The 27,160-nt window shown below is 54.0% G+C and overlaps 1 protein-coding gene across 2 annotated transcripts in view; it reads left to right on the top strand.

The window, feature by feature from the left end:
• The window catches only part of LOC119102642 (band 4.1-like protein 4), a 40,795-nt gene that overhangs the window by 6,616 nt on the left and 7,019 nt on the right, over positions 1–27,160 (top strand). For both annotated transcript variants that reach the window (XM_037226100.1, XM_037226101.1), the window contains exons 3-19: positions 8,660–8,764; positions 10,732–10,774; positions 11,194–11,272; positions 12,940–13,037; positions 13,408–13,525; positions 15,160–15,247; positions 15,874–15,962; positions 16,254–16,317; positions 16,674–16,810; positions 18,029–18,132; positions 18,404–18,482; positions 18,969–19,163; positions 19,875–20,030; positions 21,060–21,221; positions 22,115–22,306; positions 23,061–23,282; positions 24,276–24,404. In XM_037226100.1, coding sequence (XP_037081995.1) covers positions 8,660–8,764; positions 10,732–10,774; positions 11,194–11,272; positions 12,940–13,037; positions 13,408–13,525; positions 15,160–15,247; positions 15,874–15,962; positions 16,254–16,317; positions 16,674–16,810; positions 18,029–18,132; positions 18,404–18,482; positions 18,969–19,163; positions 19,875–20,030; positions 21,060–21,221; positions 22,115–22,306; positions 23,061–23,282; positions 24,276–24,404 — 2,060 coding nt within the window. The remainder of the gene's footprint in view (positions 1–8,659; positions 8,765–10,731; positions 10,775–11,193; positions 11,273–12,939; positions 13,038–13,407; positions 13,526–15,159; positions 15,248–15,873; positions 15,963–16,253; positions 16,318–16,673; positions 16,811–18,028; positions 18,133–18,403; positions 18,483–18,968; positions 19,164–19,874; positions 20,031–21,059; positions 21,222–22,114; positions 22,307–23,060; positions 23,283–24,275; positions 24,405–27,160) is intronic.

The following is a 27,160-nucleotide window of genomic DNA, read 5'->3' as shown; positions in this document are numbered from 1 at the left end:
AAGTGACGATTTGTGATAATAACGGTCATAAGTTTTGAAGGGCCGAGTAGACAACAGAATGTTCAGGCACCTTCACTGTAGTAAATTATGTATATCAGGCGTTTTATGCTGCCTTTGCTGTCTATAGGTGTGATGACATCCAATTACGTCTACTTTCACTGATATTTCCTTAGATCATGGTTAGAAACGCCTCTGATGGCCAGCTGAAGCCACTTGGTGCGCAAGAACCGAATTAGTCAGTTTAATCTGAACCGTAGTTAGATCAGAATGTACGGAGATTACCGTGCTGACTCCAGTATGTTTATCGCTGCTTCAGGAGTAAGGGAGCGCTATCAGACATGGTCAAAGTGGTAATAAACGCTCTCACTGTTATTGGATTGTGTGGGACAAAGGACATTTTTGACTGCGCGAATGTGGTGCTGTGCCAGTTTGGGTTCCGCAGCACTTGCTGGCGACTGCGATGCGGAGCAGTGTAATCGGCGGTGACTGCAACGCAATAATAGCAATAACACACTACAAACCACTCCCAATGGTGGTCGCGAGCACGCAAAAATTTTTTTAGCGATGCTCGCAGCGTCCAAAACAATGAAAAGTTGCGGTGAAATACGCCCGTGTCAACTGAATACACGTCAGTGGCCTAACGAAAATCTCCGACTTTCTCCGACACCTCTGTGCTGGAGAATGTACCGCCCGCGCCGTAAACTGCTCCATCAGCCTGTCTGTGCCGGAGTATTCCTGGCGAACGGGCGACCCATCGTGCAGTGAACTCCTCCGGTGCCCTCTCTGTGCGTGGGCATTTCCGTCACGCTGGCGGACTGGTGTGTCAATAACTCCCAATGAGTTTCTCTGCGCCGGGCCTTTTCTGGGTTCAAGTTTGAGCGTCCGTCGCGACCTTCCGTCGAATTCAGCCCGGCGCCGACGACACGGTATCACGGCTGGTCTGCGCTGGCCCAGGCGCCGCGGCCGTTTTATGGTCTATTGTGCGAGGCGCGGCGGTGCGGTCGGCGCCGCCACGTGCGTCAGGCCGGCCTCTTTATGACCCCGGACGCCGGGCCCCCGAGGCATGCCTCGCCACCGGAATGCCGGCTGACGAGCCCGCGGAGAGGACACAGCTGGGTCACGGCCGGGTCTGTGGTCAACACATTTCGAAACAGATCTGTACCGACGCAGGGCGTGGTGATCTGTGACAACTGCCGCTGGCAGGGTGTCGGTCAGTGTTCGCTGGCAGCTGTCAGAGGTAAAGGACGCTGAAGTTGTCACATATGAAATTCAGAACAGAAGCAGCTGTTGTACTGTATGAAAACTATTTCTTTGCGACACAAAAAGCCGGTCGAAAGTGAAACAGCATGAACACTACAAAAATTTTATGCCAGCTGGCATAGTGGCACACAAAATGTGACATTACTATGACGGCTGTGACAACCAAAACAGCGCAAATTGCCTCAGGGAATTAAGGCTTGATATCTTGCGTTATTCGTTGTTTTATGCACATAACTCACCGTCAACATACTGCAGAATGAAGCTGCGGCAAGAACGCTTAGATGGGTACATATCCGATGTGTGGTCACCTAACCAACACTTTTCGCGATGAAAGTAAGACTTGCTTCGGAAAAATACATTCTCCCGGGTTCTACCTCACTCTGCTACATTTAGCAACAAAAAACTTAGCTGTCACGTGTGTGGGTTGGTACGTTTACTGGTTTTTAAAATCCGAATGGTACATGGTTCAGTGTTAGATTCGGTTCGTTAAGCTCAGGGGTTCGATGTCACGTTCTGCAGGTATGATGGACGTGGCCCCGCCACGGCACAGTTTAAGGGCAGCTTTAACGGTAGTTTGATAGGCTTTCTTAACATTTTAAAGCTATTAGGATCACATACTACTTTGATCTAATGGTGTTTTGGAGTTTTCTCTTAAAAAGCAATTTTGCCTATCCCTGACGTGTTTGAAAAAAGCATTGCATGAACGTGTCTGGTGACGTTATCGATGACAAACAATTCACCAAATACAGCAGTTCATATTCATCACCTAATGTGGCAAGAAAACGAGCCACAAAATGTTACAAAACATTGAAACATCAAGTAATGTTGCTTTATCCAGAGCACCGCGTCATTCGTACCAGTGTGTATTCCAAAGTGAGCCCCCCGCCAAACCAAAGTCTTTCGTCCATTACGTCACGCCCATAGCGACGCGGTACTTCACGTCCATAGCACCGCTCGCCACGCTCGCGGTGCTGCTGCAGCACGGGGTGCAGCTACCAGCAGCAGCGTATAGTTTCCAGCAGCGTGCTGCGTTCAGCGCCAGTGCGTCAGCACCGCGTCATTCGACGTCGGCTTATTAAGCCGCCAGCGGTGCGGACGGTGCCGTGTCGCGACGCGCGCCCTGTCCAAATGTCGCAGCACGTGCAGACGCGTGGCGTGCCACTGCCATCGGCACGCCGATGCGGGGCTCCAGTCCGCGCCGACTTGATGCGACACGTGTCGCCAGGCGTGACAGGGGCAGGCATGCTTGATGCACACGCGCGTGTCAGGACGACAGCGGAGCGTGTGGGCGCAGGCCAAGTGGAGCGGTGTTTTCTTCGGAGCCAGGTGCGCAACTCCGGCACAGACCAGGCGTGGCTGGTGATCAGCTGCCGCCCCCTGTCTGTGAATGTTATTAGCACGCATTAGCTGGTCATCGACCTGCAGCTTGTTCCGGGTACGCACGAGTTCACAGCAGCTTCAGTGTCACTCGAGGCGTAGATAGTGCTAATTTGCATTGCTTGTAACAAGTTCCCAGATATTGAGTGGGCGTGTTTCGTATGCAGATAAGCCACTTCATCATGGCACAAGCTGATCTATCAGAGCTGCAATCGGTCAATGTGAAAACGAACTGTGCGAACTGTGATCAAATCCAGGGCTTTCTATCACGATACTCTCAACTGTGCCCGTGCAAAATCAGGTTTCGAACACTTGTGATTCATTATTGGTATGCGGTCTGCATTTTTTGTGGTGTTTTTTTTGCGACACGCTGCAGAGTTAATACCACAGCTACTTTTTATTCGGCAAGGGAAATCTTCCATTGCTATTAAGATACGTTACTTTAGTCTCAGCTGTCACCTTGCAAAAAGCCAGCCTGCACCGCTGTCTGTCCCAGTTCGACCGACCGGCCGGACGGGTTCACCCGCCGTCAGCTCTGCCAACGAGCTCATCTGCAAGCCCCGCCTCCCCAGCCGCCTCCCCCAGGTCTCCCCTGCCCTGCCCCTCCACCTCTACCTCCCAGTCTTGCCTCCCCAGCCCCACCTACAACCAGCCCTGTCGCCCGGGCACTGCCGGCCCCAGTCCCTTCTGTCCAGCTGCACGGGCTCCGCTCCGCTGCACCTACTCCAGTCCTGACTTCCTTTCACCGCTCGCCCGCCTTCCCAGCCATGTCTGTTGGAAGAGCAGAGCTTCGCTTACAGCGCTTCCCCACCTGAGCTCCCCAGGTCGGCTGGTCTCGCCAGGTCGACTGGGCTCCTCAGGTCAGCTCATCCCCTAGATCAGCTGGTCTCCCCAGGTCAGCTGGGTTCCTCAGGTTGGTTGGGCTCGTCAGGTCAGCTGATATCCCAGGCCAGCCGGTTTCTCCAGGTCAGCTGGGCTCCTCAGGTCGTTTGGCCCCCCCAGGTCGGCTGGGCTCCCAGGTCGGCTGGGCTCCTAAGGTCAGCTGGGCTCCTCAGGTCGGCTGGACTCTCCAGGGTTGCTCGCGTGCCACCGGCATCGCCGCTGTCGGCGCCTGTCCGACAGCGTGGGCCGCTGAGCAGGATGACGGCGGCGGCGGAATGTCGGCTGCGCGGCGCGTGTCGACGCCCTGCCGCGCGCCGCCCGGACCGGACCGGGCCCATTAGCGGCAGGCCGGTCCGCCCCTCGGCGGTGTGAACTGGCCCGCCGACCGACGCCGACCTGCTCGTCCAGGGCCCGGTCAGCAGAGCCGGCGGGCCTGTTCAGAGACCCGGTCAGCAGAGCCGGCGGGGCTGCTCAGAGGCCCGGTCAGCAGAGCCGGCGGGCCTGTTCAGAGACCCGGTCAGCAGAGCCGGCGGGGCTGCTCAGAGGCCCGGTCAGCAGAGCCGGCGGGGCTGCTCAGAGGCCCGGTCAGCAGAGCCGACGGGGCTGCTCAGAGGTCCGGTCAGCAGAGCCGGTGGGGCTGCTCGGAGGTCCGGTCAGCAGAGCCGGCGGGGCTCTTCAGAGACCCGGTCAGCAGAGCCGGCGGGGCTGCTCGGAGGCCCGGTCAGCAGAGCCGGCGGGGCTGCTCAGAGACCCGGTCAGCAGAGCCGGCAGGGCTTTCAGAGACCCGGTCAGCAAGCCGGCGGGGCTGCTCAGAGACCCGGTCAGCAGAGCCGGTGAGGCGCTTCAGAGACCCGGTCAGCAGAGCCGGCGGGGCTGCTCGGAGGCCCGGTCAGCAGAGCCGGCAGGGCTGCTCAGAGACCCGGTCAGCAGAGCCGGTGAGGCGCTTCAGAGACCCGGTCAGCAGAGCCGGCGGGGCTGCTCGGAGGCCCGGTCAGCAGAGCCGGCGGGGCTGCTCGGAGGCCCGGTCAGCAGAGCCGGCGGGGCTGCTCGGAGGCCCGGTGAGCAGGGTAGCCGGACGCACCTCTCACTGCTGGGGAGAAGCTGGCGCCAGCCGGCTTAAGCCACAGGGTTTGGCTGGTACCGTTCAAAGGCAGCCGCCGCTGGCAGTAAGCCTCGGCGGCGGACTCCACTCGCCGAGAAAGGCTGCGCTGAGGTCACAGATTAAGACATCAGGCTAGGCTTTTGGATGGGTTTAGCAGAGCTCCTTAAATTTAGCAGGCAGGCACCGAGCCGACGAGGGTTTATACAGCGAAGGGTTCACCTTTGCAATTGCATCACAGAAAGCTTGCAAACGGGCTGTAATATTTTAAGGCTGTCTGTTCTCCGTGGAGCAGAGTGTTTCATGACTTAGGATAGCACTGATTTTGAATGACATGGTTCACTGTTTGATGCCACTCAGTCGCGCTTCGTTCAACAACAAAGGAACATTACGGGGGAAGAAGCACACCGCATGCTGTTTTGTCGCACAGGGTCATATGAGCAAAGCAGCTCGCCAGCTAGAAGGCAAGAAGCTTGCAAATAAACTCCCTTTGCGCTCAGGGGTCCCAATAAAGATCTTAATGCGTAACATTGCGTTATTTACAACCCCCCACCAACCATGAGGTTGTGCCCATACCTACCCGCTGCCCATTCCTAATCAGTTATGTTCGGGTCTTGACTTTGGAAAAGCTGCGGGGAAGTTGACAGCCATACTTACTCTTTCGCGCCAATGACTGTAAACGTAGTGTACGTGGAGCTAATTGTGACCAAAATAAGCGCTGGCAGTAATATCGTATAGTGCGTACGCAATCGCTAGTGGACATCTCGCCCACACCTGTACCTTTTGCCGCAATCTTCCTCAAATATGCACCCAATCCGACCCGTGACCAGTTCCACACGGGTACCAGCAGACGTACCCAGCTTGTGAAGTTAGGGGGCTGGTCCCACGTTGACATTGTGGTGGCATTCGAACTGGATACGGGCCACCAAATAATGTCGCATAATAAGAGGACAGTCGGAGTTGGAGGTCAGGCAGCTCTCTATTCCGTGACTCCACGCGTTTTGCTAGCTCAGTGTTTATCTCAGTGAAAATTGTATATTCGACCAATATTGTCAAGACGCTTCTTATCTACGGGATTGAGCAGATTTATTACATTTAGTCTTGCTTGTCTCTTGTTAAATCGAAGAAGTGGTGCTTAACGCTGTTTGCCATATCACGAAACGATTTTAGGCATGTTTGGGTGTGGGCTTCGAAATTGAAACTGCAAGCGTCCAGTAGCACTGGCGCTGGACTATATAACAGCTTTGTAAAATTGGAACCATTTCCAATCGTTTTTGGCCAATCTTTTCATGGAATTCTGCCCTCCCAGGACCGACCTTTCAATAGCTGGTGCTAGTGAACTCACCCAAAAAACAAAACAAAACAAAACAAAACAAAACAAAAAACGAAGAGCGGAAGCGCATCGGCATTTTGCGCTTACATTTGGCATCGGCCGATGCTGTTGTGCTGACTACACGAAGTTCAGCCTATAGTCGCTTCCAGTGACTTCACAAGTGACAGTAATAGCGGGTAGTTCAAAGTACGGTAACAGTCTAGGCATGACAGTTCCGAGATATTCCCCGGCTGTAGTCCCACCGGATGCTGCTTTTGCCACCTTGACCTTAACATGATCTATTCCATTGACCTCAGCATTGCTGTTCGACGCCATCCGGCCCTTAGGGCACAACATGAGCACGCTAAATACCGGCAGACATCAACCGGAAGCCATCGATAAGAGAGATATGGACTCGCAGAATACTGACTAGCCAAATTTTAGGACCGTTGAATATAGAAACGCAATTTTGTAACACCGCAAAATCTCAGCATCGAAAAATACCGACGTGCAATATATATACAAAATGCTGCCACCTTCAACTATTTATTTCAACTATTTGTGGCAATGACAATATGAACAAGTGTTCCGCGTCTGATAAAAATGGGACAGCTATAAGATCACTGATACCTGATGAGATACTGATATTGATTTCATCTATCATACTACACACCGATCATAATAACATGGAAAGCCTTTGACGCACCGATTTCAACACGTGACGTAAGGCTTGCTTTGAACTGTATGCATTTTGGTTAATGCAAGCGTGCAATGCGCGGCGATAGTCATCGAGGCTGTCTTTTGCTTCAGACGCGAGCAACAATGAAAGTAGGTAATCTGGCAAAATCTGGCATTTTAACATTGGAGTTCAAAAAATGCGGCTTCTGTTTCCGCAAGAGCCCTGCTTTACAAAGGCCGGCGCTGACGACACCCGTAGCGCGGTCGGGCCGGTCGGGTCCGGGCCGCCAGCTGGGATACAGAGCCACCCCCGCGCGCCGCCGCCGGCTCCCGTCTGAGATACAGAACCGCCTTGGCGCGCCGCCGCCGGCTCTCGTCTGGGCTACAGAGCCGCCTTGGCGCGCCGCCGCCGGCTCCCGTCTGGGCTACAGAGCCGCCTCGGCGCGCCGCCGCCAGCTCTCGTCTGGGCTACAGAGCCGCCTTGGCGCGCCGCCGCCGGCTCCCGTCTGGGCTACAGAGCCGCCTTGGCGCGCCGCCGCCGGCTCCCGTCTGGGCTACAGAGCCGCCTTGGCGCGCCGCCGCCGGCTCTCGTCTGGGCTACAGAGCCGCCTTGGCGCGCCGCCGCCGGCTCCCGTCTGGGCTACAGAGCCGCCTTGGCGCGCCGCCGCCGGCTCCACTCTGGGCTTCAGAGCCGCCTTGGCGCGCCGCCGCCGGCTCCCGTCTGGGCTACAGAGCCTCCCCGGCGCGCTGCCGCTGGCTGCCGTCTGGGCTTCAGAGCCGCCTTGGCGCGCTGCCGCCGGCTCCTGGCACGGGTTTGGGATGCCGCACCCACCGCGCTTCTGCCGGGGGCTTAGTCGCCATTCTGCGGCCAGTTTTGAGATGTGGTGTCCTTCGGCCGCGGTGCAGCTTCTGGGCTTAGGTTGCCCAGGAGCCCTAGGCTGGGTTCCTGGGCCATATGGCTATCGACTTGAATAGGCATTTGCCAGCACGCATGTCTGCCATCAGGCTCGGTGCATCATGAGCGGCGATCTCGATGAAGGGATCAGGGAACCAAAATGCTTAACATCGAGTGACGGTGGATTAATTGCCAGGCTGAGGTATTCCGATGTGCGCAGATAAGAAAACAGTCCGTGCACGTGCAGCGGCCCGCTGCATGTCATGTGCATAAAAATGCCAGATCTGTGCTGCCCGCTGGCTGAGCCTGATGTTTTATGCCGCGTATGCAGTTCAACACAGCTGTATGCTTTAGGTTATGTAAATCCGAGGAGTTCAGGGGCCGCGCGATCTCAGTCAAACCACTGGCCCGTGACGCGTCTGGAGGCAAGAACCGAGCTCTTCTACTAAACACTGAACCACTGGCCCGTGACGCGTCTGGAGGCAAGAGCCGAGCTCTTCTACTAAACACTGAACCACTGGCCCGTGACGCGTCTGGAGGCAAGAACCGAGCTCTTCTACTAAACACTGAACCAGTGGCCCGTGACGCTGTCTGGAGGCAAGAACCGAGCTCTTCTACTAAACACTGAACCACTGGCCCGTGACGCGTCTGGAGGCAAGAACCGAGCTCTTCTACTAAACACTGAACCACTGGCCCGTGACGCGTCTGGAGGCAAGAACCGAGCTCTTGTACTAAACACTGAACCACTGGCCCGTGACGCGTCTGGAGGCAAGAACCGAGCTCTTCTACTAAACACTGACTGTCTTCGTGACAAATGAACAGCATAACATAAGCTCTGACTTGACACTTGCATTGCTGATACTGACATGACGACACATGCATGCATGCCATTGTTCTCTCCAACGTCGAATGCGCAGATGTCCTTTCGCCCTCGGCTGGTTTCCAGACGACGTGTGTCTCCACCTGACTCTCGCCTGTCCGCTACGAGTAGCTCGTCGGCAGCTGTTTCTCTGCAAGATGGTATTTGAGCTCGCTTACGGCTTCCAAGTAAAATCACAGGCTTGGCCCGAGTCTGGGAGCTAGCGGGCGACGACAGTAATGAGATGCAATGTCCCTGAATCAGGGTGCAGCCTGAGTCTAGTCGGTCTGTTTTCAGGATGACACCTTGGGACAGGAGCTTTCGGACAGCGTGTTTCGACATCTGCACTTGCGTGAAACCGCCTACTTCGGTCTGAGATTCGTGCACACCACTCAACAACCGGTGAGAGCTGCAGTCCTCCGTCTACCCTGCCCTCCCCCCCCCCCACCGCTCTCACCAGGACAGCCAGTGCGTGTCGGTGCACTGTGAAGTAGCCGGTGCACCTTCTCGGACGCCCAGTGAGACTGCCCAGCCCGCTGCTACATGACAAACGCAGATGATGCGACACGCGTGCACGACCACTCACGAGAGCGCACGACTCTGGGCGGCTTGCGAGACCGCCGCGTACCTTCCAGCGAGTAGTGGGACTCCCGCCAGTCCTCCACCGGCCGGTCAGACTGGCCGGCCGGTGAGAGACGCGCGCGCGAGCGCAAGATCGGCCCAGCCCGTTAGCCTCGCCGGTTCAATGAACGGGTAACTCTGGCGGTAGCCAGCACGCTCGTTAATCCATTATGTGATCGCCAAACAGCATTGTGTTCTCGAGTAGATCGATCGTCTCAACCGGCCCGAAGAATTCAGCCGAGGTAAGAGGATTACCACGGAACGGCCACAGATGCACGCCGATGCCCGCGGCATGCACAGTGACGTCGTGCACAGTGACGTCAAAACAGCATGGCGTTGCCCCACGACATACACTTGGTCTCCAAACTGGGGTCGAGCACGTGGCAAATGCGTACCGTTCAGTCATGCGGCGTTATTTTGTGTGCGAGGATCGGCGATCGAGCTAAAACGCAGTCGGAGGTATCGCTTGGATCCACTCGCGGCGCATTGCTCGAGAGGCTACCACCGACGCACACTGCTCTGGAGCGAATGAACGCCAGCAGATGCCAGCAGTCTGTCTGAAACCGCAGGACATTCCTCGCATTTGGGGCACCGGCAGCCGGTTCCAGCTGTTCGTGTCAATGGTACCAGGGCTGAAGCTAATGGCCAAGATCTCGCAAATTTATTCCCATTTTTGCGAAACTATGCCCAAACATGTCTGATTAGTGTGTTTAATTTCAGTTTGATTGATTTACGACGTGTTATCAACCTTCAATCGCATACTCAATGTCCTCTGGATCCACGTTTGCACATTGCGGCGCTATATCATTTCGTTATGCTTAATGCATTTGCTCGTTTTGTCTAGGTATGGTGATGTTTTCCCTTGTCCCAACACAAAAATAGTCACACTCAAACAATTTCCTCCACCGTGCTTAATTGTCCGATACTTATAGGTGAGTATTATGTCTTGTTTATTCATGCATTCAAGATTGTAGAGCTCTGGAATATTTCCAACAATCAACGAATCATGTGAACCGTTGGTAGCTTGTTTTTATGTCTGGGCTATGCTAATTTTGTCAATGAACGTCAGCTATACCTCAAAGCTGGCTTAAATTTAATAAAATGTATGTATGTACTGAAGTTGACAAAGTCCCCAACAAATGCGGAGGTAGAAATGCTACATATTCAAAGACCTAAGTGCTGCGAATGTCAACATCGAAATATCTCGTTGGATAGTACAGCCTAGGTTGTTCGGTAGCCCAAGCTATTTTTAAGCTTTGGAGGTCGCGAGCACATGCCAATCCCCCTCGGTGCCCGTCCTTCCTGCCAGGGTGAGAGGCAGGCGACGCCATATAGCCTCAGCAGCTGAGTGTGTCGTAAAGTCACAGTGACAACATGAACACATGCCAATAAGGCTCATATACAGAACTGGTGACTTCACGGCGGGTTAAAAGTGCGTATTTCGTTGGCACCAAACAAATTAAAACTTGGTCGTTCAGATCAGCACCATCATTGTTATTTTCACCTTCCTAAAACGGAAAACAAATGGGACTTTCCCAACACTTTTTCAAACACTTTGCAAAATGCACGATGATAATCACTTGTGGTACCCGTTGAGATCCGGAAGAGGGTGAGGCGCGTGTCCGCGATCTCCGAACACCGGCGGCGGTGCCTCCTGCCGCTGCTCGGGAGCTGTCCCCGGACCCGGCGGCCCAGCCTACCCCACCGGCCGCTGCCAGGGTGCGCTTATAACCTGCCTTGTTTCACAGCTGTGGTTGAACCCGAATAAGAAGGCTGCGAAGCAATTGAAAGGTACGTATTGGGTGTAGTAGCTATTCGCAAGGACTCGATAAAAGCAGGGATATATTTGATCGAATGGTCAGCACCAATGCGTGTCTGTGACAAACGTTATTACGTTCTGCTGTGCGTTGTCTTGTCACACTTTGAATCGCATCTTGTTGCTGTCACCATTACGCTTCAAAGGTTTTCGATCAACTTGTCCTGGTTCTGCGGTAGAGCACTGTGCGCTAAGTGTCATCACAGTCTTGTTCTCCTGAATTTGATATTTCGCTAGCGACATGACTCTATTGCATCTACGGCGCGAAATCCGCAGCAGCAACATGATACTTGAGCATGTACTGATTTGGTCGCAGCAGCGACAATCACGGTCTGCCGAGACAGCTGAATGGCCGCTCCCACAATGCGTTATAATGTGTGCTCTGTTTTTTCAGGAACCGATCCATTTATTCTCTACTTTTGTGTCAAGTTCTATGCAACTGAGCCGTGCAAACTTCTAGATGAGATCACACGGTTAGTGGCGTCTTGAAAATTTTTCGTTGCATCATATGGCAAAACACTGCCTGCCGTTTCTTTGTTCTGCATTCAGTTCCACACTGAGAGAATGAAACACATGACAAGTTAACGTTAAGAATGAAAAGAAGTATATATATATATATATATATATATATATATATATACGTATATATGAATATATATCATATAAGTAATATCTGACTTACATGTGCTTTTATATGCTGTTTTTTGTTGTGTCTGTCGCTGCCCAATTCCAATCAATCAATCTAAGATGCCAACGCGCTGCACACACACACACACACACACACACACACACACACACACACACACACACACACACACACACACACACACACACACACACACACACACACACACACACACACACACACACACACACACACACACACACACACACACACACACACACACACACACACACACACACACACACACACACACACACACACACACACACACACACACACACACACACACACACACACACACACACACACACACACACACACACACACACACACACACACACACACACACACACACACACACACACACACACACACACACACACACACACACACACACACACACACACACACACACACACACACACACACACACACACACACACACACACACACACACACACACACACACACACACACACACACACACACACACACACACACACACACACACACACACACACACACACACACACACACACACACACACACACACACACACACACACACACACACACACACACACACACACACACACACACACACACACACACACACACACACTACTATACTATATATATATATACACACACACTATATATATATATATATATATATATATATATATATATATATATATATATATATATATATATGGGCTTGCATTTTTGGGCATTTTTTTGTTTTTTTAATTAAATTTCTTGCAACATCTTTAACAGATCACGACTCACCGTCGTGCAAAAGCACGAAGAATATGATGGCTTACTACACGTAGGAAAGCAGCTTCCGCATGCCATTCAAAAGCCATGCAATGTCACACGACCCACCCTAGGGCTATAGATCAATTTCACCTGATCAGAATTTATAATGGGTGTGGCGATGCCATGTTATTTAGCGTTGGAAGGCAGGATACATGACATCGTGGCAGATGACATGACATGACATGTCATAACATGATATTCAGTGTTGGACGATATGTGGATGATAACATGGCATCCCGACACCAATTAGTGATTGTGATTATCGTGAGATTTATAATGTGTCGTCGTCGTACGACGTTGCATGTGCCTTTCTGTTACGTCGAGTTTGTGTGGTGTGTTAACTTTAACAGCTTTGTGGTGTTCATTCGTTTTGCCTGATGATGCGGGTGAGGAGCTGCGCGGTGCGTTAACTGTTGGCTGTTAACTGTTAACTTTGTCTGCAAATAGCGTTCAATGAGAATGTATCGCCATGGATACCTTGCCATAGTGAATAAGATATGTATGTGAACAAGTGAATTTGTGTGTGTGTGCGTATTTAGCTTAAGGCACACACAGTAAGAGCTGCCAATGCAATTAGCCCTAGTTTAAAGCCCGTTAAATTGCATCCGTTCGCTGCTAAGACCCGTCTGGCTGGCAGGTATCAGTTTTTCCTGCAAGTGAAGAAGGACATCGTAGATGGCCGCCTGCCTGTACGCGGGGAGCTCGCTTCGGAGCTGGGGGCTTACGTCGCCCAGTGTGAGTCAGAAGAAAAAAGAGACAATCTTGCATTTGGGAGCCATGTGCTGCGACGAATATTCTGTGCCGTTCCGCCTGCTTCTTGGATCTCCCTTCTTTCACACACCCAACAGCTCATCTAATTCAACGTACACGTCATGTCTCGAACGATGCTGACAGTCAACTGCAGCTGAACAAGCTGGCCGACTCCAGCGAACTCGTGCCCGTTAACAGACGAGCTGGGTGACGGCGCCCTGCCTCAGGCAGTCTTAGCTCTGTAGCCCATGCTCAGTGAGCTCGTGCCCGTTGACACCGAGCTGGGTGACGGCGCCCTGCCTCCGACACTCTCGGCTCTGTATCTCGTGCTCAGTGAACTCGTGCCTGTTGCCAGCCGAGCTGGGCGACCACGACCCGAGCGCACACCAGCCTGGCTACTGCGCAGAGTTCCAGCTGGGCATGGCCCCGGCGGCCGGCGACGGCGGCATTGCTGCCCTGCACCGCACCCTGACGTGAGTGTCCCCACTACACCCACTGCGCCCCCCCCCGCAGTTAAGCAGGCAGGAGTGTTCCTCCCTCATTCTTTGGGTTGGTCGTTGAGAGCTGTACATGGTCTACTATAACGCCAATTATGCTGATTACGCCAATTATGCCGTCAAATTGACATAGCAAACGCCGGCAATTAATCTAGAAATCACTCCAGCCCCCGGTAATAGGCTAACAATCCTTTGGTGTCATGCAGATTGTGACCTTTACACGTACATGCACTGACGCACTGATGCAAGTCGAGAAAGCCATTACTAGCCAGGGATTGTGAGCATTTTCCAACTCATTACGCAAGGCGCTCCCAAACAAAGACAACCAGTACGCTTTTCAACCCCTGCGTCAACCGGCTCCGTGTGCTTTCAGTACTGCGTCGAATTCCTTGGTAGTGATGCACGTTCGGGATAACTCAAAGCTATCCTCGCCTTTTCCTACAGCGTATTGTAAAGTGTCTCAACTTATCTTTGTCTATGTTGCACCTTCGGTTCTTCTCAGTTTTCAGAGTTCTGCCGTAATGATGATAGCCGTGTCACAACTGGCTTTTACAGTCCCACGTGGTCGGAAATTGCTGATATTCATGTCTGTCCTTAGCTGTTGTACCCATGTGTGGAGAATGCAGTACGCCAGGTGAAGCAGCCGCCACACCAGCCTTCATCACTTACTCAAACTTTGTCATTTTCCTTTTGAAAGATGCCTGTGCTAACGGCTTTGCCACATTAACTCGTCTCAATATTATCCACCCCTGGTTGCATCCATGTCACTTGAAATCGAGCCAAGCTCAACTCTGATCGCATCCATGTCACTTGAAATCGAGCCAAGCTCATCCCTGGTTGCATCCATGTCACTTGAAATCGAGCCAAGCTCACCCCTGGTTACATCCATGTCACTTGAAATCGAGCCAAGCTCACCCCTGGTTGCATCCATGTCACTTGAAATCGAGCCAAGCTCACCCCTGGTTGCATCCATGTCACTCGAAATCGAGCCAAGCTGACGTGGGGCACAATGGCTGAGTGGTTAGGAGCTCCGGCTCGAGGGTGGGCCGCGGCCCCGGGTGCACGGTAGTTCCCCATCGCTCATGTGACCGTGACACTCACCGGCACTCCACTGGAGGGCGCGCACTGCGCGGCGACTGGCGTCGCGCTCCCTCATGTGACTGTGACACTCACCGGCACTCCGACTGGCGGGCGCCAGCCACTGCGCCGGGCGACTGGCGTCGCGCTCCCTCATGTGACCGTGACACTCACCGGCACTCCACTGGAGGGCGCGCACTGCGCGGCGACTGGCGTCGCGCTCCCTCATGTGACCGTGACACTCACCGGCACTCCACTGGAGGGCGCGCACTGCGCGGCGACTGGCGTCGCGCTCCCTCAAACGGAAGCAATCTTGCAAGATGTGCTTGGCATCGATGCACGGTCTCTTTGCCATCGGAAGACCAAAATCATGGTATGCGAGGTTGTAGTTACTTCCCGTATTTACCTTGACCTGGCCCGCGGTCGTCCGTGTTGACCATGACCTGACCCGCGGTCGTCCGTGTTGACCGTGATCTGACTCGCGGCTGTCCGTGGTGACCATGACCCGACCCGCGATCATCCCTGTGCTGCAGCGGCCAGGCGCCGGCTGCCGTAGAGTCGGCTTTTCTCGAGAAGGTGCGTTGGCTGGAGATGTATGGCGCAGACCTGCACCCCGTGCTGGTGAGTAGGGTCCGGCCCAGGCGCGCGGGACTCGGTGGTGGCGATGTGTCGGAGACACGGCGGGATACACAACACATAGCGCATAACGCATAACACATAACGCACAACGCAGAACACATACCACAAGTCAGACCGCCCGCACATGCGCCGTGTACCGGCATCGCACTTATCTGCTACGGCTAAGCTACTGGTCACCTTGGTCTCCGGAGTTCGACAGCACACCGCGCAAGTCGCGTGCGGGCAAAACAAACACGAGTGCTTTTCGGTGTTTCGTGGCGAAAACACGTGGCCGCCATCAGCACGGTTGTGAATGAATGCCCTTCCTCGAGACACGAACAAAAATAGGCGTCAAAAGTCGCTAAATACGTAGGAGAGCCATGTGCCATGCATTGTTATCCACGCATAAATAGCACCTCAAACTGCGCGTGTGTTTGCGTGTTACGATCTCGTAGCGCGCACATACTTTCTCTCCTCGCATTACGAATAAGCAGGCAGCTGCTGTAAGACGTGAGCGTGTTTGACGATCACATGTTTTTTCGTTTCAATCAACAGCCAAGTGTCTTGTAAAAGGTGCATGACTCATGTGTCAGGTCCCTGCCGCTATTCTCTGCTTGCTGTCATTGCAGGGGGATCAGCAGACGGAATCCTTCATCGGACTGGCCCCATCGGGTGTGTTAGTGCTCAAGGGGAAAGGAAAGATCAGCAACTACTTCTGGTAAGCAGGTGCACGGTCTGGTGGACGGCAGGCGTCAACAACGCTGCTAGGTTCATACTGCTGGTCTCTGCCGCTATTCAGTACGGATTGGTGTATTCATTTATGCACGCCCTGTTCATGTCAGCATGTAAAGCAGTGCACCATTGTGTCACGCGTCGCGTTGCAAGCTAGCCTGCTGCACCAGTTCCTGTCCGGTTTTATTCGTTTCTTGGCCAGACAATGCACTCACGTGACTGATCACGGTGCCTGGCATTGATTCACGAATGAAGGGGTCTCACTTCTTCCCTACAGGCCAAGGATAACCAAAGTCTTCTGCAAGAAGAATTACTTCATGCTCCGGGTTCGAGACAAGGACGTAAGTAGATTTGGCATATTTTTTTCCAGGACAGATCAGTGTAAATCTCTTTTTACCCCCTTCCCTTAGCTTTCTTTGCCCTTGGCTTTGTCTCATTAAGCTGGTCCATGTTGTAGTGGTTATTTGTTAACACCAGGATGCTCTGCTATGCACTTGAATAAGCATAACCATGCGAGCTAGCAGAACACTGATAAACAAAGAGACTCAAAGCTCACGCCAACACATCAGATTACAAGGCGTCGCCTCCCCCCCCCCCCCCTCCCCCCAGCTCAACTCCAGTGAGTCGCCCCTCGCCGAGCCAGCCTGGATGTGCTCGCTTGGTGCTCCGCCGCTCAGCTGCTGTGCGCCGCCCACAGAGCGAGGAGCACACGTTCGGGTTCCAGGCGCCCAGCCGGACCGCCTGCCGCCTCCTGCTGCAGCACTGTGTTGAGCAGCGTGATTTCTTCCGACAGGCACGCGCCGGCCCCCCGGCCGGGGCCGCCACGTCGCACGGGTACGTCACCAGGGCGCCGTGCACACACAAACACGCACGCACGCACGCACGCACGCACGCACGCACTCACGCACATATTTTTTATATATGTCTATATATATATATATATATATATATGCATATATGTATACACCATGATGCTGGCGTTTCTGGTGAGTCGTCTCGGGTGTTGCTCCAGTCGTCTTCTTTTTCATGTGCTTCTTTTGCGGCACGTCAACCAAGTGCATCGTCAACTACCTTGAAAGTGTGGTGGTGTAAAAGTCTGTCGTATGGTAGAAGCGACGACATATTTTACATTTCAGCACGTGTTTTGACGTTTGAATTATTATGCTCCGAAACATATTAACCCCTCATTTAGACTCTGTACAAATTGGTGATAGAACTGGACATGAATATGCCTAATCGTGATCCCTTAATCTAACATAAGTACGTAATCATATATCCGTCGCTTGTACGTTGCATGGTGCCCCATTGGCAGTGGAATGCGTAACAATTTCGAAACGTTAGGCCAATTAATAGATGCCAAACGTCAGCGAGTCCCATTTGAGTCTCAATGATAAACAGACAACCACAATAAGAACAATAAAGCGAGCGCGCAAAAAGCTTATCAAATGTGCCTACGTTAAGGCCCTTAACAACGCTTGCGTAGAACGTAATTTGTTGCCTACATAAATCAGTTTATATCGTATATATATATATATATATATATATATATATATATACATGCGTAGTGTATCTATAGCATGCCTGCACACATTTGGCCCGTAATGTAGCTAGTTTATGGCCAATGCACGCAAACCTAGATGGAAGGCAGAGAGAGCACGAGCCCCCCCCCCCCCCCGACGTTGCATGGCACGTTTCGGCCATAGTGACATGACTTACAAACCGGTGGGTATCGAGACAGCGTTGCACGCTCATGTCTCCTTTTTCTGTAAATGCACGACCCAAAAATAAGTGCCTTGCATAAGTACATTCCTATAGTCCTCTTTCGTCAGCGCTCAAAGCACTCATAAATTTGAAACACGTTTCATAATCATATGCAAAGTGTGACTAATTCCAACGCAGCCATTATCGAGAAACATGCATCACGTAAAGCCGCCTGCACTCGCCAAAGCAGCGCTCCCGTGTTACCCGAGCAGCTGTCCCGCGTCTGCGTGTGTCTCTGTCTGTGTACCTGTCTGATCTGTGACCTGACCTGTGACCTGCGCGCGTCGCCAGCGGTCGATCGGAGAGCCGGAGGGAGGCGTCCGCGACGGTCCATCAGCGGCAGGCGGGCAGGAGGGCTGGGGCCGGGCTCCAGCCGCCCCCAAATACACAGCAAGGTGGGTCTACGCCGCCCGTGGAATGAGTCACGAGGAAATGCGCAGATTTCAACTACCTCTATGCTTGGGGTAGCTCGGCAAATTACTTTTCAGCTTGTCTACACCTCAGTCATATGGTTTCGATAACTCACACGACGCTAGCTGCTCGTAGAGTTGTAATATTTGCACGCCTGGGCTAATTGGCGTCCGCTGGCACCCGCGTGGGCCCGTTCGCCTCCGCTTCCGGGAAATACGAAGCCCTTAAGATACTCATATATGTCTCTCCTTGCAGCACTTCCACGATCCGATAGTGATGCTGACACTCCTTCCATTTGCCACAAGAAGGTGTCAGTGCCGCAGCCTGTGCAGAGGTCAGTTGTGATATTCCGTATCTAGCTCAGGATTGGTGTGTGATTTTGGGTGTCCATACTTTCGTCTCATTATCTTTTGACCGGCAGCTGCCTAAGCGCGGCTATGCTCGGAAATCTGAAACACTTGTGTCGTGCACGTGTGTTTCATGCATCACTTTCAATGCTGGATGTGGTGTCATGCGTCTCAGTTACTTCTCTAATTTGTAATTGTTGGAATGTTTGGTGCATGTTGACTCAATCCCAACAACACCAGCTTTTCCAATTTTCCTTACCCGTGTTATTCAAAATTTAATCAGTTGTGTTGGTTGCCCGCAGAAATAGAATGCTCCTTTTACGTCCTAACAGAAATAGTAAAACTAAAATATTCCTGATAGAAACAGAAAAGTTATTTTAGAACCACCCCACTTGGCACATGCTCCAACCAGTCTGGTAACTCTGTGACGCGTCCGAACCGAGTGTCCGCAAGCTCCGGCTCTCCGCCTTCAGCGCGTCGGCGCTGTACCGCGCCAGCTCGGTGCACCTGCAGTCGAAGACGCCGCCGGACTCGCCGCGCTCGGCACACTCAGCCGCCGGCTCCGCCAGCCGGCTGTCTGGCCTGTTCAGCGCCGGCCAGCTGACCAAGGCGCGCAGCCGCGCCAGCATCGACAGCCAGTCGTCGGCGGACAGCAGGACACAGCGCAGGTCAGAGCGCACAGGACGCGGCGCAGGTCAGAGCGCACAGGACACAGCGCAGGTCAGAACGCACAGAACACGGCGCAGGTCGGGCCGCACAGGACGCAGCACAGGTCAGGGCGCACAGGACACGGCGCAGGTCGGGCCGCACAGGACGCGGCTCAGGTCAGGGCGCACGGGACGCAGTGCAGGCCAGGACGCGCAGGACGGAGGGCAGGTCAGGGCTCACCGTCGACGGTCTATCTGCTGACTGTAGACAGGCTGTCTGCCGGCTGTGGACAGACTGCGTGGGCCAGACGCTTTGACCAGAGGCCTGCGGGGAGGGACAGTGTGTTCACGATGGTGACCTTGACAGCTGCGCAGGCGTCGGCATCACATGTATCCAGCCAATTAAAGCCAAGTTATTGTCCTGAAAATGATTGTTGAACATAACCAATACCAACAAAGCATTGCTGAACTAAGCAATACGACTGTGTGTTGCACGACATCATTCCTGCATTAATCGGGTATGAAACTTTTCCTATATAAACACACGTCAGCTATCCGATGACTCGTGTTGTAGTGCAAATCGGTGAATGCGCTTTATGATTATGGAAAGTTGTGTAATTCTGCATTCCTATGTTGCTCATTTTGGTTGCGTTGCCCATCCATTAAAACGCGCAGCGTTAAGTGTTGTGTGCTGTTCTCTGTTTGATGTTGGCTGACCGTCGACCGTGGCAGGAGCCGTCACCGGCGGGAGTCGAGTGTGGCCAGCGATGCCAGCTCCGGCCAAAGCTCACTGCGCTCCAGCCGGCGCTATCGAGGCCGCCGGGCCGAGTCCGGCTCCGACTCGGACAGGAGCGGCGGCAGCCGCCGGCACCGCAGCCGCAGACACAGGTCAGCACGGGTCGGCGGGGTGTAGCGGAGGGGCCTGTGTTAGGCCGGAGGGGCCTGTGTTAGGCAGCCGGCAGCCGCCAGACGCAGACACAGGTCAGCACGGGTCCAGCGGGATGTAGCGGAGGGGCCTGTGTCAGCCGCCGACACCGCAGCCGCAGACACGTGTCAGCACGGGTCAGCGGGATGTAGCGGAGTGGCCTGTGTCAGCCGCCGACACCGCAGCCGCAGACACGTGTCAGCACGGGTCAGCGGGGTGTAGCGGAGGGGCCTGTGTTAGCCGCCGACACCGCAGCCGCCGGCACAAGTCGGCACGGGTCAGCTGGGTGTAGCGGAGGGGCCTGTGTTAGCCGCCGACACCGCAGCCGCCGGCAGAAGTCGGCACGGGTCAGCTGGGTGTAGCGGAGGACTGTGTCACCTGCCGGCACAGCACGGGTCAGCGGGATGTGGCGGAGGAGGACTGTGCCGCCCGCCGGCACAGGCCAGCACGGGTCAGCGGGGTGTAGCGGAGGAGGGCTGTGCCACCCGCCGGCGCAGGTCAGCACGGGTCAGCGTGGTGTAGCAGAGGAGGACTGTGCCACCCGCCGGCGCAGGTCAGCACGGGTCAGCGGGGTGTAGCAGAGGAGGACTGTGCCACCCGCCGGCGCAGGTCAGCACGGGTCAGCGGGGTGTAGCGGAGGAGGACTACGTCACCCGCCGGCACAGCACGGGAGAGCGGGGTGCGGCGGAGGGGCCTGTGTCAGCCGCCGGCACAGGTCAGCACAGGCCAGCGAGGTGCAGCGAAGGGAGGGAAGGTAGCGGCATCGCTAGGGTCCGCCGGTCACCGTGGCTAACAATCACCAGCAGTCCAACAGCAGGCCGGTGGCATCTGAGCCGAGATACCCTGCGGCTCCGAACGACAGCGGGCCTGACCGCTTGCGTGTATCCGTCTCAGACACCAGCGGTCTAACAGCAGGCCGGTGGCCTCTGAGCCGATACACCATGCGGCTCCGAACGACAGCGGGCCTGACCGTTTGTGTGTGTCCGTCTCAGACACCAGCAGTCGAACTGCGAGCTGGTGGACTCGGAGCCGCAGTGGCGGGAGGTGCAGAGACTGCAGGCCGAGAGACTGCGGCCGTCCGGCTACCAGAACTCCGGCATGGAGACCGAGACCGAGCTCTCTTACCAGCCCAAGAGGAGGGTCAAGAAGCACAGGTGAGAGCGCCGCGTCACGCGCTGAGCTCCCCCCAAGCCAGCAATATGTGAGGACCGCTCTTAGGTGGATATCGGAGGGTGAGCTGGTTGCGTTCATTATTGGCTGTCTTTACGCTGGACTGTTGAAAGCCGGAACGTTTTTTTCTATGGAAACCCTCCCCCCTCTCCCCGTCTGCAGCGTCGTATCATAAGTACTTTCTGCTCCGTTTTGTACTAAACAGCTTATCTAGGGGAGCGCTGGTGGATACTCCCAGTGCTGCTGTAATGTGTGTGTGACGTCGGCAGCCGGTCCCGGTCCCGATCCCGCGTAGTGTTGCTGTGACGTATCTGTGTGACGTCGGCAGCCGGTCCCGGTCCCGATCCCGTGTAGTGTTGCTGTGACGTGTCTATGTGACGTCGGCCCCCGGTCCCGGTCCCGTACAGTGCTGCTGTGACGTGTCCGTGTGACGCCGGCAGCTGGCCCCGGTCCCGTACAATGCTGCTGCGACGTGTCTATGTGACGCCGGCAGCCGGTCCCGGTCCCGTACAGTGCTGCTGTGACGTGTCTATGTGACGCCGGCAGCCGGTCCCGGTCCCGTGTAGTGTTGCTGTGACGTGTCTATGTGACGTCGGCCCCCGGTCCCGGTCCCGTACAGTGCTGCTGTGACGTGTCCGTGTGACGCCGGCAGCTGGCCCCGGCAGCTGGTCCCGGTCCCGTGCAGTGCTGCTGTGACGTGTCCGTGTGACGCCGGCAGCCGGTCCCGGTCCCGTACAGTGCTGCTGTGACGTGTCCGTGTGACGCCGGCAGCTGGCCCCGGTCCCGTGCAGTGCTGCTGTGACGTATCCGTGTGACGCCGGCAGCTGGTCCCGGTCCCGTGCAGTGCTGCTGTGACGTGTCCGTGTGACGCCGGCAGCCGGTCCCGGTCCCGGTCCCGCTCGCCGGAGACGGGTCGTAACCGCCGCCTGCCGGCCGAGCTACGACGCCACCTGCAGTTCGGCCTGGTGGACCCGACGGCCGACAATGTTGGCGACATTCCCTACACCAAGGTCACCACCGAACTGCGCATGCCCAGGATCCGGTACGCCGCCAAGCGCAGCCAGAGGAGGTGAGTGGCGGAGACAGGAATAGATGCTGCAGCCAGAGGAGGTGGGTGGCGGAGACAGGAATAGATGCCACAGCCAGAGGAGGTGAGTGGCGAAGACAGGAGTAGATGCTGCAGCCAGAGGAGGTGGGTGGCGGAGACAGGAATAGATGCTGCAGCCAGAGGAGGTGGGTGGCGGAGACAGGAATAAATGCCGCAGCCAGAGGAGGTGAGTGGCGGAGACAGGAGTAGATGTCACAGCCAGAGGAGGTGAGTGGCGGAGACAGGAATAGATGCCACAGCCAGAAGAGGTGAGTGGCGGAGACAGGAGCAGATGCCGCTGCTAGAGGAGGTGGGTGGTGGAGACAGGAACAGATAACACAGCCGGAAGAAATAAGCGTGGGCAGGATCAAATTACAATGCCAACAAGGGGGGGGGGGGGAGTAGTGGGGATGGGGTGCTTGCCAGATGCACCCCATCCACCCCACCCCTTGCCAGATGCAGATGGTGAGGGTGCTTCAGCCAGAGGTGAGCGGCGGGCACAGGGTCAGATACTGCCGCCAGGGGAATGAAGGATATGGAGATAGGAGTCGGAACAGTGTGCAAAATGGCAAGGTGGTAAATTGGCTGGCCATGTCTCGTGGCTAATTGTAAATTGTGCAAGATGTGAGGACGATTTTGGCGTTATTGTGCACAACTACATGGTCAATGCAACACTGCATTTATTTTATTCGTGACCTTCCGTGACCTTCCGCATCTGCATTGTTTGGGCTTCCAGCGACTCGACGACTGACCAAAAGTGGGACGGTGGCGCCGACCAGCCAGCCGCGGCCTCTGTCTCGGAGCGACTGCCTCCTGAGGGTGCCATCGCGCCGACGGCCGCCTACCCGCCTCCGGCGCCGCCGCGGCCCACCACCGGCAACACGCTCTCCAGCTACTACGTGCGGAGCGTGCCCTCAGATAGGGCGCGGCCGGCCACGACGCCCGCCGCCCTGGACAGGTGGGCACGGCCGGAGGAGGCAGACGGCGCTTCCTCGGTAGGGGGAGGGAGGGAGCGCGCTCCCTCGGTAGGGAGGAGGGAGAGGGTGCGCTCCCTGGGCCGGGAAGTGAGGGATGCCCGCTGTCTTGTGTCGGCTGGGGTGACAGCTAGGTAACATAGGTACGAGGCGATTTCTGGCGTGGCTTGGAAGCGTTTTGGAAGTGTCATTTGACAGCAGTGGTGGAACAGTCCCAGAACACCGTGCTATTACTACGTGCACTACGCACGTGCACTACGCACCATAACGCACCATAGCACCGCAAGCGCCTACCCGATGGTTCATATGCCGGACCCGTTTCCGATGTGTGTACGTTGAGCTAAACATCTCTTAACCTGTTTGAAGGCATATTGATGCCCCAAATCGTTAAATATATTTAAGTAAGGATTTCAATAAGATTTCATTCGCTAGGCTTCTATTGCCTTTCCAATGAAACGCCGAATCGTACAGTTACTCAGCCTACCCTGTTGTCAGAGAACAACGAATCATAATCGCTTTCTGGTACCGATTCGTTCAACAGCGCAGCCGGGTGGAAGGGGCTGGAGGTCGCCCCCGCTCCCTTTGACTCGTAGTTTTTACTTTAGGGCCTTAGACGCCCCACTCGGTTCTTTTCTTATTAGCGCTGGTTATACTACCAGCACCCTTAAGAAAATCATCAATGCCCCTGGGATGCGTCCATCAATCTACGACTATTTAAACGAAAAACAAACCATCCAATTTCGGTGTTTGGAGTTTGCGCTGTTGAGTAGACATCCTTCAAACACACCCAGAGCGGCCAGTCGCATTCATCGGAGGGATGCGATATGAGAGTAAGCTTGGGGGTCTTCTGTCAGGCGTTGCCCTCCATCACAAACGAAGCATGCTGTCATGGAGGCCAGTTTACGGCCGCGGCCCCTGCCCCCGCTTTCCAGTAGTCATTACACGCTAGTTATCTGAAGGTTGTGGCGTGTTGCCAGGACCGTGCCGGGCGAGCCCGCCTCTGCCGCCGTGACCGTGACCCGAGGTCAAGTGACGCGGACCACCGAGCAGCAGTACGACAATTCCGACTCCGGGCTGGGCAACGAGTCGCCCATCGAGTTCAGCAGGTATAGCCTTGTTGTTCCTATTCCCCCAACGTGACAACATGACTGCTGTCACCAGAGTAATCAAAACATTGTTCAATGAGTTTGGTTTAGTTAGTTCAGTTTCGTTTACATAGTTGTGCGTCATGAAATGCGATTTTCTGCTTGTGTTTAGCATAGTAATTCACTGGCTGTGGTAACGTGATTTAGACGACACAACTGGCTTCCTACTCTGTGAACTTCCGGGGACCTGCGTTCCATTGCGGAGCTGCCCTACAACTGTAACATTGGCTTTGCTTTTGCTTGATGTTGCTTTGGTTTGTCTATTTCTCTTATGCCCGGCCGGTGGAGGCGCCATGCGTCGTTGTCGACTAAATTTAGGTGTACATCATGCTTACCTCTAGTCGATCATCCATGAAACGCAATGCGAAATGCTGCCTCCTAAAAACGAGACCCAAAGCTCATCCCTGATAAGCGAACCGAGGGCATTCAGGCACTCCGTGTGCCGCTCCGTATCCGCGTGTTGTCTCCGATAATGAGGAATCTGCTTGCATCATTACTATTTTGATCATGTCATATATTAAAATATCTTATTATTATGCATTTCAATACAATATTGTGATATTTTGTGTTGTATTGCTAGCATACGGTATTATCGTATATCAGAGTATTGTTTGATATAACTATTGTCTTGGCACGAATCAACTAGCCTCCATTTTAGTCGGGCTGTGAGACAGGTCATGCAGTCAGACTTTAATGACAGACGGGGCGGACGGGGTGCGACGCTCTAAACTTGGCCAAGACACACCGGGGAGGGGAAGTTGCAGATCGCATTTACGGAAACAAATGGGCAGCGTTCGTCAGCCAGTCTTGACCAACGTTTCCCAGGAATCGTGGGGTTGAGATCCGCAAAACAGCTGCTGACGGCGCGGTTAAAACGAAATCACCAATAACCGACAGAGCTTGAACGCCTTCAGGGCCCTCTAGCTCACATAGTAACTGCTGCCGAGACTTAACGCCGGAATTACCTTGTTTACCCTGTACCTTACAGGCCTTGTTCTTCCGCTTCAGAGTGGTGCCATATTAACAAAGGTCAGGGGCCAAAGGCAGGTCGTGTCAAGGGCACATCAGACCACGGCCAGGTCACTTCGTCTCAGTGTTTTTTAGTTTCTGTGTCTTTTCGGTCTTTCCCTTCCAGACAACAACTTTTCAGCTATGTTTAAAAGTCGCGGATTTATTAAGATGTCGGTTGCATTGACTCATTTATGTCAAATGGACATCATAGATCGCCTCGTTCGACACATACTTATGAACGCAAGGCAGGGAGGTCAATTTCTAAGACTGCTTGGTGGACTCAGCTAAAAGGTGACCTAACCTTACTCAAAACCTGATTTCTCCTCAGGTTTCGACCACTTAACTTGACGTCCTCATTGATGAAATTGAGGAAAAACGAACTTTTTAAACACTTCCCAGTTTCAAAGCTGTTTTCATGCGGAATAATGATTTCCCACTTCAAGTTGATGTTCGCTGCCTTTTTGTAAAGAGCTTAGACAAGTGTGCAATTCAGAAAAAAAACTTTGTCAAATCTTATTAGGGGGTCACTGGTGGCTATTGCCGTCGCTGATCGTACTGTATAACTACCATAGGAACGCTTGTGCGGCAAATACACCTATCGCTGTTGGGGAAAGCATACGTTAACCTTTATTTAGACCACTCCGCACGGTTAATAGCTGTCAACCACTGCAGTCAATTGTGCTTTATCCCAATCCAGACGTCATCATTTGGAACAAACCTGTCAAACATCTGCAGACCGGCTAGATGCTTGTCACCAGTAACTGTATACAAGCTCGCATGACACAAACGTTAGGCATCTAAAGGGTACTATTTGGTACAAAACTGACATGATGCTATGAGCGGTGTGTTTAGATACCTACTATGTTGTGTGCCAGTAGCTAAGATAATTGCTCTGTAATTATTTTGCCTAGCACTCATTTGCCCACATGCATTGAGGGGGCTGAAAGGAATATTGGTAAGGTGTGTGTGTGGGGGGGGGGGGGGGGGCTCAAGTCACCATTAAGGGTGGTGGGGAGAGCCCCTAGAGGACACATTAAGTGATTCCCCTGACTCACGGGTTTTGGTCAAGTACATTTTTCCGAGCATTTGTCATTGGATGGATTTCTGAACCTCGGACGGGTTTTAGTTAACTCTAAGCAGGGCTTGCAGCTGAAACCCCAATCCCACTATACCATTGCAAAATTTCAGTTTCATGGCATAATTTTGAGGTGCAAGCTTAGCGTGGCACAATGTCCAGCACACTTAACCCCAGTCTCTGACGTCATCTGACCTTGAGCGGCTGCTGACACCGGCCGCAGGCCATCCCAGCCAAGGACAAAAGGCGAACACGTTTGAAGACTCGAACCCTTCCCGGCTTCACCTGGTATGGAAGGAAAACACTTTAACTCTTGCCGGCTCAGCTGCGGGAGAGGGCCTCACATGACCTCCGATGATGAATCGGTGTGACATTGTTAAATTGGACTGACCCTGACAGGCAGAGGGTCACACCAACTGATGAATAGCTTCATAGCAGACGGAATCAAGAGTGGAAACTGCAAGTTATTGCATTTAGAGGTCACAGTCGCTGCACGTTACCAATGACGTCATATTTCAGGGACGTCATCAATTATCCAAAATCACTTCTTTGAAATGTGTCAGACTGATCACCTATCATGTAATGCACATTTGTTGGACCTGCCATGTGCGGTTCGAAAGTTATTTCAGAA

This window comes from Pollicipes pollicipes, unplaced genomic scaffold (genome assembly GCF_011947565.3).
Source record: "Pollicipes pollicipes isolate AB1234 unplaced genomic scaffold, Ppol_2.1 Scaffold_5724;HRSCAF=6776_pilon_pilon_pilon, whole genome shotgun sequence".
In the NCBI taxonomy this organism is placed as follows: domain Eukaryota; kingdom Metazoa; phylum Arthropoda; class Thecostraca; order Pollicipedomorpha; family Pollicipedidae; genus Pollicipes; species Pollicipes pollicipes.
The sequence above is the reverse complement of the archived record's forward strand: the minus strand, read 5'-3'. Positions and strand labels throughout refer to the sequence as shown.